The sequence below is a fragment of the Amorphotheca resinae genome, assembly GCF_003019875.1.
Source record: "Amorphotheca resinae ATCC 22711 unplaced genomic scaffold M430scaffold_12, whole genome shotgun sequence".
Classification (NCBI taxonomy): domain Eukaryota; kingdom Fungi; phylum Ascomycota; class Leotiomycetes; order Helotiales; family Amorphothecaceae; genus Amorphotheca; species Amorphotheca resinae.
In genome coordinates this window covers 661,283-675,564 of record NW_020194482.1, presented here as the reverse complement: position 1 = coordinate 675,564, position 14,282 = coordinate 661,283, and the positions used below count along the sequence as shown (strand labels likewise).

The 14,282-nt window shown below is 51.8% G+C and overlaps 6 protein-coding genes across 6 annotated transcripts; 3 read left to right on the top strand and 3 right to left on the bottom strand.

Annotated features, from left to right (window-relative positions):
- Positions 1 to 408: 408 nt before the first annotated feature.
- On the bottom strand, positions 409 to 5,775 carry M430DRAFT_128106 (hypothetical protein). The gene is made up of 2 exons (XM_024862053.1): positions 1,081 to 5,775; positions 409 to 1,027 (listed from the first exon to the last, which is right to left on the bottom strand). The coding sequence occupies exons 1-2, from the start codon at positions 5,566 to 5,568 to the stop codon at positions 803 to 805; spliced, it is 4,713 nt and encodes a 1,570-aa protein (XP_024717449.1). The 5' UTR covers positions 5,569 to 5,775; the 3' UTR covers positions 409 to 802.
- A 143-nt stretch (positions 5,776 to 5,918) lies between these two features.
- M430DRAFT_37212 (hypothetical protein) lies at positions 5,919 to 6,823 on the top strand. The gene is made up of 2 exons (XM_024867079.1): positions 5,919 to 6,178; positions 6,246 to 6,823. The coding sequence occupies exons 1-2, from the start codon at positions 6,162 to 6,164 to the stop codon at positions 6,691 to 6,693; spliced, it is 465 nt and encodes a 154-aa protein (XP_024717448.1). The 5' UTR covers positions 5,919 to 6,161; the 3' UTR covers positions 6,694 to 6,823.
- A 761-nt stretch (positions 6,824 to 7,584) lies between these two features.
- M430DRAFT_109458 (hypothetical protein) lies at positions 7,585 to 8,514 on the bottom strand (the record flags this gene model as incomplete). The annotated part of the gene is made up of 2 exons (XM_024861278.1): positions 7,585 to 7,735; positions 7,787 to 8,514. The coding sequence occupies 2 exons, from the start codon at positions 8,512 to 8,514 to the stop codon at positions 7,585 to 7,587; spliced, it is 879 nt and encodes a 292-aa protein (XP_024717447.1).
- A 1,100-nt stretch (positions 8,515 to 9,614) lies between these two features.
- On the top strand, positions 9,615 to 10,186 carry M430DRAFT_183508 (hypothetical protein). Its single transcript, XM_024863848.1, has one exon. The coding sequence runs from the start codon at positions 9,683 to 9,685 to the stop codon at positions 10,142 to 10,144; it is 462 nt and encodes a 153-aa protein (XP_024717446.1). The 5' UTR covers positions 9,615 to 9,682; the 3' UTR covers positions 10,145 to 10,186.
- Positions 10,187 to 10,731: 545 nt separating this feature from the next.
- M430DRAFT_53694 (hypothetical protein) lies at positions 10,732 to 11,721 on the top strand (the record flags this gene model as incomplete). Its single annotated transcript, XM_024868403.1, has 3 exons — positions 10,732 to 10,790; positions 11,036 to 11,263; positions 11,427 to 11,721. The coding sequence occupies 3 exons, from the start codon at positions 10,732 to 10,734 to the stop codon at positions 11,719 to 11,721; spliced, it is 582 nt and encodes a 193-aa protein (XP_024717445.1).
- A 201-nt stretch (positions 11,722 to 11,922) lies between these two features.
- Positions 11,923 to 14,077, bottom strand: M430DRAFT_128094 (glycoside hydrolase family 13 protein). Its single transcript, XM_024862052.1, has 6 exons — positions 13,853 to 14,077; positions 13,486 to 13,800; positions 13,181 to 13,429; positions 12,898 to 13,135; positions 12,755 to 12,848; positions 11,923 to 12,700 (listed from the first exon to the last, which is right to left on the bottom strand). The coding sequence occupies exons 2-6, from the start codon at positions 13,711 to 13,713 to the stop codon at positions 12,022 to 12,024; spliced, it is 1,488 nt and encodes a 495-aa protein (XP_024717444.1). The 5' UTR covers positions 13,714 to 13,800; positions 13,853 to 14,077; the 3' UTR covers positions 11,923 to 12,021.
- Between the last annotated feature and the right edge of the window lie 205 nt (positions 14,078 to 14,282).

Here is a 14,282-nt window from a genome sequence, read left to right as displayed (position 1 = left end):
CACGATATTGATAGCACGCACTGTCCACATGCAACGTGATATAAAATTGCCATTCTGCTCGTGCTTCATTGTAGGAAATCTCTTCCAGATATCTACAGAGCAAACAGCTTGATCCCTCTTGGTATTTGGCAAGAGGTTAATACCATTGACAGAACATCTCAGTCGACAAGCTACCAGGCGGATCTTGAAAGTTTTATTACTACCTACCTAGGTAGCTAGAGGCTTGAGGATTTACATCTCACGCATGCAATAACAGAGCAGGATTGTGCACATCATATCGACGCCCATCTAATTCTCTATTGCTAGCTATTACACATCTGTGCTCAGGCCGCAGCCCTATCGCAAGACGCGAATTGAATTAAGGTAGTTGTGGTCATGGCCATATCCATCCTTCATAAACACATCTCGAGTCATCCCACCCTCCCAGCATGATCTCGTGATATGTCATATCGCATGATATGTTTAGCAAAATCTGTCGTAACGACGTTCGTATCTGAGGCTCGGTAGCCAACAATGAACACGTACACAGCTCTTCTCTTATCGGCACCGAAGAAGAAAAAATTTGAAAGAAAAGTGATGCACATCTGTCCTTCCCGAGGGATGACAGAGAGTCTCAGCGGCAAGCTTGAGAGCATTCCAGCATCTCAAAAGCTAGAGCTGAAACTATGGGGGTGTCCAACAGGATGTATGACTTATCGAAAGGTCGAATAAATCAAATCCAAATGGAACAATGGTGCTCATAGGAGCTGACGGAGCTTCGTGAGGTGCTCAGAGTTATGTCGCTAAATCAAAAAACAGGGACTCAGTGACGACGTCCAGAGTTGCTCATCGTTGTAAGCAGGTTCGCAGGAGATGCAGTTCGCGAGCGAGTAGCATCTAGGATACGGTTGCAAGCAGTGACCAGCATAGAGATTCTCTTGAGAATGGGATCCTGAGCGTTGACATTGCTGACGACCATGAAGAGATGCTCGAGGCGTGTGATATAGTGCGCCACGATCTTGGGAACATGTTCACGAATATCTTCATGCTAGTTAAGGGTCAGCATATGCGAAGTCAAAGGTAATGGGGGTTGGTGCTTACGAAGTCTGCAGCAGCAACGTGAGCCTGGAGGACTGATAGAACCGTTTCCAGCCAGGCGATGCGCTGCATTACAAGTTTGTCCTCCATACCAGCACTGATAGCGGAGCCGATCGACAGGAGCAACAAGGGGTTCAGTTCTCGAATGAAGTCAGGGTTGAACTTGGAGAAATAGTTCTCAAAGAATTCCTGATGAAGCCCAGTTTGCAGCCATCGAATGATAGCCGTCTCGTAGTTTCCTTCGCGCATAGCCGAGCTAACACTATCCAGCATAGCTTCGTATTGCAGCTGTTGTGGCGTCTTCTCTTCGACCGGAGCTGCAACTGCAGCGGAAGGAGCTGCGCTGCTTTGACTCTCACGAGCGGCCTCACGCTTCTCAGCAATAGCTTGTTGTTGCATTCTCAAGAACTGGCCTTGGAACTCCGTCTGGGCGGAGGCCATGGAAGAAACCGTCTCGGTTAGACCTGTGACGAGCTGCATCAGCTGGTCGATCTTGACGTTGTCGGCGTGATGTTGGCGTTCCAGAGCTTCGATCTTCCCGTTAACCTGGCGTTGGATATCGGCCGCGGCCTTCTGCGTGGTCTGGACTGCTAACTTGCTGAATGCAGGAGTGACAACGTTCTGAAGAGTCAGAGCAAATTGTTCCTCCACACGGAATGCGACACTCTTGGCCAGAGATTCAGACATCAACTTCAGAAGCTGGGGCTGGTGCAAAGCCTTCCCAATTGCGTCCGGAAGGGCCTTCTGGAGCTCTTTGGGGAGGTTGTTGCCAAGGTGCGAGTGCAAGCTGGAGTTAAGTTGCTCCTTCAATACATTCTGAGTAGTCTCAGTGACAGCCGGAATGACAGACTTTTGGATGCTGTTGCTGATGATCCGAGAGAGAGACACTTCGATGTTATCAGACAAAGTGCTGGATACGACACGAAGCACAGCCTCCTGCTCGGACTTTGCTACAGCACTCTGAGTACGCCTGTCAGTCTTGAGCTCTTGGAAGAGAGAGTCCATAGAAGAGGAAAAGGTCTTCTTGACCTCGTTGGTGATGTGGCTTTGAAGGCTCTTGAGAGTTGCATCACTAAGGCTTTGAGGAACGCTCGAGGTATCAACCAATTCTGCAACCGAGCCAGCACCAGCCTTGGACACATTTCCATTCCTGGAATTGCTTGACGGATCCAACACAATAGTCTTGGACGATGGGGCAGTTGGAGCAGCAGGAGACCCAGAAGCGGCAGCTTCAGCTGAGGCTCCCTTTCTTCTCTTGCTCTTTCCGTGCTTCTCGGTAGCACTAGCATTGGCTAGTCCTCCATTTGGCGAACCTTCCTTCTTCTCGATCTTTTCCTCGGGTTTTGATGCAGCAGGAGCACTTGCAGCAGGCTCTGCGTTGGTTGATTTCTTAGCTACATCCTTAGAGGTGGCTTCCTTGCCAGCAGGTCGAGAAATGATACGAGTGGGCGCGGATGGCTGAGGAGCAGCTTCGGGAACTTCTGGAGCTGGAGCAGCTGGAACTTCCTTGATACTCTCAATGGAGATGACACCAGCCTTCTCAGCAACCACGGGTTCAATGACCTTGTTGTCCGAAGTCCAACCCAGGTCACGCTGCTTGATGCCAAGGCAGGTGACGCCCTTTGAGTGCATAGCATAGAGCTCAAACAAGGTTGCTCCCTCCCCGCCAACGGTAGATGAAGCTGGAGAAGCAAGGATATCAAGACTTCTAAGCGAGCCCTTGTTGGCAAAAGAGTATTCACGCATACCACTCACGACAGCTGTAGAATCGGGCTTCGGGATTGAGGGGTCGACACTGGCGAGCTTGCGCATGTACTCAGCCTGGGTGATGTTCTTTGACAGGTTATACTTTGGCGCAGACAGGTGTAGGAAGTAGATAGAATTGCGGGTCGGGTGTCCAACTACAATCATTCCCGTTGCAGCATGGTAAAGGACACTGCAGACAGCGTCCGACTCCTTGCCGTGGGGCAGGTGGATTTCCTGCACGGGCTTCCCAAGGGCGAGATCCCACAACTGCAAGGTGTGGTTCTGCTTCATTCCTACAATCAGGTATCGCAAAGCACCTCCTCGCTGGTAGGGCCGGAGCTTGTCGACAAACAAGACCGACGTGGGCCATGATTTCTCAGTTGCGGGTGTGGTCGTGAATGTGACGATGGGCTCCTTGATCTCGATAGGCTTGGTGTTGGCTGGGTGCGGGTTTCCACTGCTGTCAGTTTCCGTAAGGGGTCGGATATCCCAGAACTTAACACGACCAGCCTTGTCAAGAGAGACGATGGTAGTATCATCCTCGCTAAACGTAAAGTCCTTCCCGGCCTTGCCAGTATTGACCTTGAGTGAGTGTTGATTGAGGTATTTCTCCGTGTCAGCAATACGGTCCTTTCCATTTTTCAGATAGGACTTCATGATGACGGACGGCCAGATGATGTGAATAGACTTTCCACGACCAACAGCAAAGAAATCTGGATGAGCTGCGCTCTTTCTAGCCCGAGTCTTCAGAACCCCTCCTGGCGACTCATTATCTTGAGATAGCAATGGGGGCAGGGCAAAGCCATGCATTTCAGGATGGCTGTCCTCAATGTTATCCCCTTCACCATCTTTGATGAGAGCCCAGTAAACAGTACCACTGATACCAGTGCCAATGATCGCTTCCTTGAGATCAGCCGAGGAGGATGACGTTACAACACTGAAGATGCGATCATGCGTCTCGGTAAAGAGTCTAGCATCCTTACCGTCGTCCTGTCGAATGATGCGAATCCCGCCATTCTTGGACATGCCATAAACGATGAAGTTGTTGGACGCGGTGACGAGAGTACGGTCGATCTGGTCGAACTCCTTCTTCAGACGAGCGATATCCATAACGGCTTCATCGCGGAACACGGGGCGAGGCTCCTCGGATTCCTTGATAGTGATCGAAGTCCAGGGCTTCATGGGGAAGTTGTAGACCTTCACAACATTCTCCTCTCCTTCCTTCGTAGGGCTATCCTCGGCATCGGCGCTCTCCCAACTGTCGGCAATATGGCCGTGGGCTGTCTCGTCGATGACATCCTTGACAGCTTCAGCTATCTCTTCAGGCAACTTGTCGAGAACGTGCTCATTCTCCTGCTTTCCAAGTTCCTTCTGGATAGCTTGAGCAGCAGCCTTGGTCGTCTCCTCGATCTCTCCCTCGGTTGTAGCAGCCAGCATGGCTTTCATATCCTCCTGGATCTCAGCCTGGCTCTCGGCCTTTTCGGCGTTCGCGATAGCCTCCTGGACTTGCTTATCTACCTGGTCACCGATCCCGCTGAGAGCGTGGGCGACGGTTTCCTTGGGGGTAGGCGCGCCGATGCCGATCAAGGCTTCAAGCTGGGTGCGGCCATCGGGAAGAGGTGTGGGTGGCGAAGAGGATGCGTTAGAGGAGGGTTCAGTCTTTCGCTTTGAGGGAGCAGAACTAGACTGCGCGCTTCGTTCATCCATCTTCCGCTTGTTATCTGAGCTCTCACGCTTCAAGATCTGAACAGCAGGTGCAGATGAAGGGCCAGGAGAAGCATGCTTCGGGGTACGGTTTCGGGGGGATGAAGCAGCCAATTGGTCAAAGGGGTTGACATATGTGAAGAGGCCCTGCTTAGGGGGAGATGGCTCTCGTGCATTCTCCTTGTTATCCTTTCCCAATGGAGTCAATCCGCCCTCGGTCGCTGCGGAACCCATCAGGTTCATATCAAGGGCCGCGTCCTCTAGAGCTTGTGTAAGATCACCCTCATCTTGAGAGCTAGCCTTGCTCTGAGGTGTCAGAACCTTCGCCGGTCTAAGCGGAGGAGAAGTGTCATCTTGCGATGGTTTTGGTTGATTCAACAACGAAAGAAGGTAAGCCTGCGTATCGGCAGAAGGAGAAGTCGCTGCAGCAGCAGGAAGACCCGACTGCGTGGGCTGCGACACTGCTCCAAATGGGGCAGCTGTCTGCTGCGGTGGCTTGGATTGAATAGATCCCATGAGAGTGGCCAGCAGATCGGGGCCGCCTCGTCCGCCGCCTGGGGCGCTGGAAGGACCCGCGAGATCAGGAGCAGAGAAATTCAATGAAGTCTCACGCGATGGAGGAAGTGGGGTGCCAATTGGAGCAGGCTGCTTGGGGGAGGTCGTGGAAGTGGTGGGTGGTTGACTGAACTTGAGAAGATTGAGCAAGCTTGAAGTCCTGTCGGGGTTTGGGGCGCCGCCGCTGGCCGCGGGGATGAACTGCTGAGGCTGTTCGACCGGGCTCATGATGGCAGATGGGTGGTGAGGCGGCTGGCTGTTCGCGGGGGGCGTGGGCACAGGAGAGGTGACGGAGGGTTGCTGGTAGCCGGGAGGCAATTGTTGGGCTTGCTGCGGCTGCTGCGAAGGTTGACCAAAGTAGTTTGAAGGATTGTAGTAACCATAACTGGGCTCGAGCTTGACAGATTTGTTCTGCTGCTGTCGGAGCTGGGCGAAGATTGAATCCAAACCATTGCCCTCGTCGGAGGCGCCAGGATATCCAGACATGGCAGAAGGCGAAAGCGCACCAGAGGCGCGAGAAGAAGAGTGAATCGATCAAAATCAGAGGATTTGGGACGTCCGGTCTAAGAGCGAGAAAGAAGGGGGAAAGGAACACGTCGAGACAGCTCTTGTTTCTGCAGAGAGGAAGAGAGCTGTAACTATGCGCGATGGGGGTTGTGGTGAAGGGGAAAAGAGATGGGTGAGAAGAAGAGCTGTTCAAATTGTGCTGGAGGTTGGAGTTGGAGCTTGGGCGAATTCTTTGTCTAGCAATGGCGCTAGCCGTGTGTAGTTTAGCCGCGTTGGACCTGGAGAAGTGCACCACGTCAACTGCAGTCGACAGATATTCGAAGCAGATCAGCCAGAGCGCGTCACAAGAATCCAATCGGCCCAAAAAATACCGGTTCACACTACGGAGCAGAGATCTACTCTTGAGGCATTGAACTCCAATAGATTCTCTCGTGGCCCTCTTCTCTACACGCTTGAACTCTCAATATCTGCTTGCGTAATACGAGAGCTTCCTACACCTCCTTCGGTCTTCCGGATGACAACCTACGCTTGATCGACGACGACGACGGCGGCTACAGAGACCAGCAAGCAAGATGTTCTGCTTAAGGAGGTCAGGCTCTCTCTCTCCCATCCGCTCATCATCAACCTAACCTTAAAACTAACACACAACTCCGCAGTTGGCTCCCCCTCCTCTTTATTCCCACGAACGCCTCCCCCATCTTCATCTTCCTCTTCTTCATCTGCACGTACTTCCTCAACCGTCCCTGCGTCTACTGTTCCTTCCTCCTCCTCATCCTCTTCGCTTCCTCCTGCCACTGGTCCGACCACTGCTTTTTCGATTTCAGCAGTAACTGGTTCGAGCCTCGTCTCCAGAGCGCCTTCACCAACCACTCTTCCTCTGCCGCTGCCGCCGCCGCAGCTGGCCCCAGAAATCACACATTAGAGCAAGTCGAGATCTATGTCGGGGCCGTGAATAATACAGCGGCGGCGCTGGCAGGCGCAGCGACGAGAAAGCTGGCGAGCTCGAGGGCCGAATGGACGGGGATTGGCGTCGAGTGGTTAAGGAGTCTGCTAGGGAAAAGGGAATGGCGATTACCGTGCGTGGATGTTAACGTGCGGCTGTAGACAAGGGGTGCTGGTAATGATCATGATCGGGTGGTGGTTTCATAAACAAGCAAGCAAGCAAGCAAGTAAGCAAGCATGGCATTCACGGGGTCATGGGATGGGGGCGTTCTATACACACAGGATGTTTTATTTTATTTGGGGGTGGATGGGAAAAGGTTGTTTGGATTACCTACGCATTCATGCATGTATGTTTTCTTCTTCTGTTTGTCCAAAAAGGTGGGCGTATAGGCAGCATTCTGAGAGGAATCAACCAGAGAGCCAACCCATGGTTTTTAATATATATAGGTACTATTAGGTAGAGAGCATTTTCTACTACAAGAAGAAGTTCAACTACAGCCGTTAGTAGCGGGCCTCTAGACAAGAGCTATCAAAATCCTCCCCTCCCCCCTCACCCTTTTTTTTTGGGGGGTCGGAAATGTTCGCTTCGTATAAAGGTAGAGAATTCCTAATGTACCATGTATAATGTATACACAGGTATATCCCTCCTATTCTTATATACAGATCTGCGCGTCGCACCCTCCCATCCCTATTCCTATCCTCATTATCCGTCCCAAGCCCAGAACGCCAGGCCAGATCTGTCATATGCAACAATATGGGTCGTACACCTTATGGGTCCTATATACAAAGCGGGGAGTTCTCAGATCCCGGGTAAGAAGCAGAACGCCAAATATGCGTGTGTGCGTGTGTATGCGTGGGTGTGCGCAAGTACAAATCGTGGGGTATCGTCGTCTTCTTCTTCTTCTTCTTCTTCTTCTTCATCTTCATCTTCTTCATATCCTTCTTTCTCGTCCCCGTCTCTTTCGTCATTATATCCACTCCTGTGCCATTACCACCCAACACCCTCTTCTCTCTTGTCTTTTCATCTTCTCTTGTCTCTTCATCCCATCATGCTCAGAACAGACGCAGCAAATTCCCTAAGCCTGACCGCTGTCTCGGTTCGAGACTACGAGGGACGTGCGGTCTAGCATTGGTCATCGGGGATCTTGGCGGTCCTGCCACTGTGACCTTGACCCATTCTTTTAATTCGGGCATCCAGCGATGTCTATTACTCTCAATTAGTTCTGGTACCCTCGATGGGGAATGGAGGACTCACCCCTCATGAAACGTCTTGGTCAGCGCGCGCTCGCTGTACTCCTGCGTCAGGATCCGATCGAACGAATATGGCACTGAAGCCGGGACGCCCTCGAAGATGGTCTCGCGCAACGGGTACAGATCCCGCGTCCGGTAGCGGTGGAGATTCTTACAACTCCAGACGCCCGGCTGTGTCGACGGGTTCGTCTCACTCAGGCCCGTGATGTCGATGAACAAGCCATTGCGGACGTCGATCCAGCGGGCATCGATCACATTTTGGCCGTCCCCACGCACGCGCTCGATGTGGTTCGGGTTCACGTCGAGGAGGTACTCGCGCTGGACCTCGGAGCCGTCATCGGCCACAAAGGTGTAGTTGTGCATGGTCATGTTGAGGTTCTCGCCCAGCCAGGTCAGAGTCCAGCCCGAGACCTGGACGTCGAGATCCCAGTCCCAGGGCATGATCTTGCCGTTCCACCACCAGCCCAGCAGGGTGCCGTGGGCGATCCAGGTCTCGATGTTGCGCTCGCGAAAGCTGATGAGGTAGGAGCGGATGAGGTGGTGGAGGGAATCGGACTTTTCCTCGTAGGAGACGGGCTCGCCCCTGTAGTAGCGGACATCATAGTGGCCCAGGGAATCGTCGAAGCCGGGCTCGTGGAAGTACTTGGTGTCTCGTTGTTCGACAGGACTGGGAGCGGCCGAGGCGGAGGTGAGGAGGAGGAGGGCGGTCGCAAGGAGCTTTGGGAGGAGCATGGCGGGTGGGAATGGAGGGGTAAAGGAGCGAACAGGCGATGTGCAGGGTGGAAGTAATTTTGTTATCAGGGATGCATAATCGTGAGGACAAGTGATGTATGGCCGATGATGGGGAACAAAGCGTAGGGGAAGGTTGAAAAGAGGAAAAGAGAGGTCAGATAAAAGGAATGGAGGGGGAGGGAAGGGAAAGAAAAGAAAAGAAAAGAAAAGAGATCTCGTCAAGAGTCAAGCAAGAATCGAGAGTAAAAGTGTACAGCAGTATTATGTACATGTATAGTACTGTGTACCCCTGTCGGCCGTGAGGTCATCCATGCGCGCGCTTACTGTTTCGGGCAAGAGCGCACGCGTCCAGATTCTGATCTTGATATGGATGATAAGTGCAAACATTACTCTTGTCATCTCAGGTAGTGTTTGTCTTTTGTTCATTATTTGATATATGTTATCAATCAACCATCAATATCTCCAGATATGCTGTAGTAGGATCTTATATCTTATATCTTATGTTATATCTTCCCAGCGCAAACCCGGCAAAGGGCCTTTATGAGGCACACGCGGCCTCTGTTATCCTGCCCCGCGCCTCATCTGGTGGTACGTAGACCCTTCGACCTTTCTTTCGGCCTCATGCCGTATTTGGGGCTGAACGCGTAGGTATTTGTATTGCCTGTCATTATTTCAATGATTTTATGTCTTCTAGGATAAGGTATCCTGGTTCTCGATTCCATTCATACGTCTGTTAGGCCATTATATCATCTCTTGTTCATCCACCCGGACTCCCGTCTCTAATCAGAACAGTACACGCTCCCACCAGTCTCACAGATCGGGAATATAACACATCAAATCATAAATAGAATCATAAATAGAATCATGACGGACAATGATACACATTCCAACATCCATGCCTCCCATCATCGCCAATCAGCCTCACCCTGCCAAGCCGCCCAGACACACGCCAAGCCGGCCAGCCCAGCAAAGGACGGCTTCCATTGGGCATGTTCATCCGCCAGGTCGCGTGCCCTCTTGCTCTTTTCCAATATGATGTACTCCGTATAGGTACCTATATAGCTCTGTCCTACATCACATCTCTCTGTCAGACTGTCTATACGGGGTACCTCCATGTTTTGTACGATGATGTACGCGGTACATCATCCGTGGATCCCATGCTGCTGCCATGCTGGAACTCGGGCCAGAGCAGATACCGGATGGGCTCGAAGACCTTGAGGCTGAATCCCGTGACGCCCTCCCTCTCTTGTGTCAGTCACATGATGCTAATCTCACTTCCATCAAAACCAACGTCCAACACTCTCACGACAAGCACCGATGCGATGTGCAACAGAATCCCCCATGTCATGTGATGCTAATCTCTCTTCCATCAAACGCTCTCATGACAAGCACCGATTGCGATGTGCAACAAGACTCTCCTCCCTGTGCACATCACCGGCCCAATATCAATCACATGATGCTAATCTCGCTGCCATCAAAGCCTCTCACGACAAGCGCTGATGCGATGTGCAACAAACCCTTCCATTCCCCCAAAGGGTCATGTGATGCTAATCTTACCTTATCAAAATCAATGTTCAGCACTCCCAAGACCAGCGCTAATGCGATATGCAACAAAACTTCCATTCCTTAGGCCGTAGCCAACCATGTGTAAACCCGATAACCTGATAACCTGATAAGAGATGGATATACACCTACTCTCTGTATGTACCTTACTGTAAGGGCCGTCTGTAACACTATCTTGATACCATCCCGTCCCAACCACGCCTTCCTATTCCAGCAATTCCGCCGCCATCCTTTCTCTCCGTATTCTTCCCATATACTGTATTACCTAATCCCTCCTACCTGCCCTCCTCTCCTCTCCCCTCCCCTCCCAGCTCCGTCACCAAAACCATCACGTGAATACCCATCACATGACCATCCAATTCCCGCCTCATTTCGCAGGCATCAACCCGAAACAGAGAGACCTCGGCATCGGCCTCTCTCACCAACGTCTCCTCTCCCTCCCTCCCAATTCCAATCCGACACTTTCCCTCTTTCTTTCTTTCTTTCTTTCTTTCTCTCTACAGAATAGAATAGGATAGGAAAGTTCCTACTGACTAGCTTGTTTTGATTACTTTGTCTGTTTACTTAGCATCTACCAAAGAAGGTCCTTGTTTGTTCCGCAGCGCCTCGGAATCTACCTATCTACCTAGGAAGAGGGGGATCGGGAGAATCGACATGGCCGAGGATAAGTCACGTGCTAAGGCGATGGAGGCCGTGGAGGCCATTTTTGAGCGGTATGTTCTGGTTTCTCTGATTTGTTTATTTTTTTATTTTGGTTTCTGGGTTTCTGGTTGCTGGGTTTTTTGTTCTGAGAGGTTTTGGTTTTGGGAGGTTCTGTGATATTATTTATTCCATTCTCCCTCCTCCCCCCCCTTTTTCTCCCTTCTCTCTCCTCCCTCCCTTTTCTCCCTTCTCTCTCCCTCCCCCCCCAAAAAAACCCCCCAAAAACCCCCCAAACTAACCCCAACCTCCCCAAAAGCTACGACCTAATAACGCGGCGCACATCATCGCCCCTCTTCGACAAGCACATAATGTCCGGCCTCCATATCGAAACCGCCAGCTCGGACGGCAGCGTCACCTTCTCCCTGACCATCGGGCCCGAGTACGGGAATCTGAACGGCGTGCTGCATGGGGGCGCCGCTGCGCTGATCTTTGATATGTGTACCACGGCAGCGCTGGGTCCTGTTGCGAGACCCGGGTTTTGGGAGTACGTTGCCCCCCTTTTTTTTATCTTCTTTTTCTTCGTTTCTGGGATGATTGCTGGTTTTCATCCCCTTATGAAATCGATCGATTGATGAAAACTTCAAATTCCAAAACCCAAAATCAAGATTATTTAAATCAAGATATTAAAGAAATTCCAAAAAAAACAGTTTTCTAGGCGGCGTAACCCGATCCCTAAACATCAGCTATCTAAAAGCGATCCCGATCGGCACGAAGATCCTGATCCGGAGCAAAGTCGCGCAAGTCGGCCGCACGCTGGCCCTGATCCGCGGAGAGATGGTGAGTGAGGATGGGAAAACCGTGTATTGTACGTGTGAACAGCATAAGGTTCGGGTGCCGACTAGGGAGGAACATAGAGCTGTTAGGGTGAGGTGGGATGAGGGGTGGGAGAAGGAGGAGGGGCGGGAGAAAGAGGGGGGAAAGAGGGAGAAGGCGAAGTTATAGATAGATAGATAAGTGGGTAGTGATGGGTATGATGGGGATATGAATGAGGATTTGTGGGGGAGGGAGGAATGAGATATGGAAGGATAGAAATAAGATCCAGTTCACTATCCACAAGCGAAGCGAACCCCCTATATACAGACAGCGGTTTCACAAGATGAATTGGAAGAGGAGTGTGAATGAATGAATGAATGAATGAATGAACGAGGAATAAAACACTATATATATATATATGTCCTAAGATATGTGCTTTTATATACATATAGATTATATGAGATCTTCGCCCTTTCCTCCCTTTGCTTTTCAATTCCCACAAATCCCACTCCCCTCCAACTGCGCCTTTGGATAAAACACCCTAGGCAAGCCCTCCCCCATCTGTACCGCTAGATTCCCACTCCCATCCGTCGTCACGCCCTCACAGGTCAAGATCTCGAGCACGTCCTCGCCATCCCCAAACCCCGTATCACTCGCCGGCAGCGTCAGGGTATAGGTACTCCCTCCGGCTCCCAGATTCGTGAAGACAGCAATGACCTGTGACCCGTCGGAGCCCTTGCGCATCGCCACCGTCGTGCTGTCCGAATAGATCGGGTACGCTTTGTACAGCACGTACTGGCTGTCTTTGTAGATGGCTTGATTCCGGATCTGGTTTACCGACGCGATGAAGGTGTAGAGCGGGGACGTGGTGGAGTACCCGGAGAGCCAGAGGGCTTCGCGGTCGTTGGGCACGGCGCCGCCCGCGTACTGCTGTTCTTGCCCGTAGTAGATGATGGGGATGCCGTCGGCGAGCATGGTGAAGGCGATGGCGTTCTTGGTGAGGGAGAGATCGGAGGTGAGGGACGGGAAGCGCGGGTTGTCGTGGTTCTCCATGAAGGAGCCGAGGAGCGTCGTGTCGCTGCAGTCGGACTTCATCTCGTTGATGCTGTTCACGAGGCTGCTGATGCTGCCGCTGGTGGATTGGAAGGCCTGAGTGATGGCGAAATAGCTGGGACGAGTAAGGATCTGGTTGATGTGTGTGTATAGTATGGACTGTACTTACATCGGGTAGTTGAGGACGCCGCTCATGTATTGTTGGTAGGGGCAGACGTACGTAGGGTCCCCGTTGAAGACCTCTCCGACGATGTAGACTCCAGCTACGTTGGTTAGCATTGATCCCGCCTTCAAGTGACAATAAGAACATACCAGCAGATTGGAAAGGGGGGAAGAACGCAGTGTCGACCTGCTGCGCACTATCAACCCGCAGCCCATCAATACTGTAATTCGACACCAAGCTCGTGATCCAGTCCTCCCACACACTCAACACACCTGAGTCCTCAGTGCGGAGATCCGGCAGTGAGACCGTGTTGTCGCCCTCCCAGCAGTCCGTGACGCTGGTAGCATTGTTATAATCAATCAGACAGAAGGGATGATAGTCCGATTCCTAAAACCGTCAGCGCAATCCCGCTTTCGACAAGGAGAGACCAACCGAGTTAAAGGGGTTGAAGATGCTGTAGTCCACACACGTGCCGCACCCAAGATATCCCATATGGTTCGTCACCACATCGACCATCAGGTACATGCCTCTCTGATGCAGCGCATTCGAGAGTGCGACCAGATCCGAGGAGGATCCAAAGTTACTGTTCACCTGGTAGATATCCTGCGCCCAATACCCATGGTACGCCTCCCCGTCCGCACTATTGCCCGAGAGATTCTCCACAATGGGGGAGATCCAGATCTGTGTTCTCGCATCAGTCCCGGATTTGGCGTTCTGAAGAGGCTCCTCCTACTCACGGCGGTAAAGCCCATCCCTTGGATATAATCCAGCTTGTCGATGACGCCCTGCCAGCTCCCCCCGCAGTAGACCTGATCGCCTGTATTGCAGGTCGCCGTCGTCGACCCATCGGCGCGCGCAAAACGGTCGGTGAGCAGCTGGTAGATAGATTGGCTACGCCATTGCGCGGGGGTCAGCGCGCTCGCGGCAGAAGCAAGACCCAAGAGAGCGGTCGTCGAGAACCTCATGATGTCGTTCAGCAATGAAGGTCCTGAACAACCACCCAAAAAGTCCTATGGACACCACATCTTTTATATATATGTGTGTACATTTCCCTATATATCGGATGAGCGTGTGGAGGCCCCCGCATACAGAAGATGGACAAACCTCGGCGACATCCTGCCCTTGAAGCTTCCAAAACACCAAAATCCATACATCAGACGTCAGAGAATCCTTCACGATCCTTTCCCGTCGCCGTCCTCGCCTGTCATTGGACACCGCCGCCCGGGGCCGATCCTCGAAGAAGCAGGCGTCTGCTCATCTCATCACCTATCATGCTCGACGCGCGCATTGCTTGAGTCCCTTCGGCCATAGCGAATCTTAAGTCTCTGCCCCTATTTCCTAAGATTCTAGTAGCCAATCCTGTGATGAGTTGATAACCCTGGCTATATGCTTCCCATCAAGGATTGCCTGGGGTAAAGGCCCGATTTATGTATGGCGGTTTTTGTTCCTGCAGTCCCTTGGTGGAATAATCCGTAAAGAGAGTGATATAGCAGGGAGACAGGAATTCATAGAAGGGATTTAATCATTGGGTATT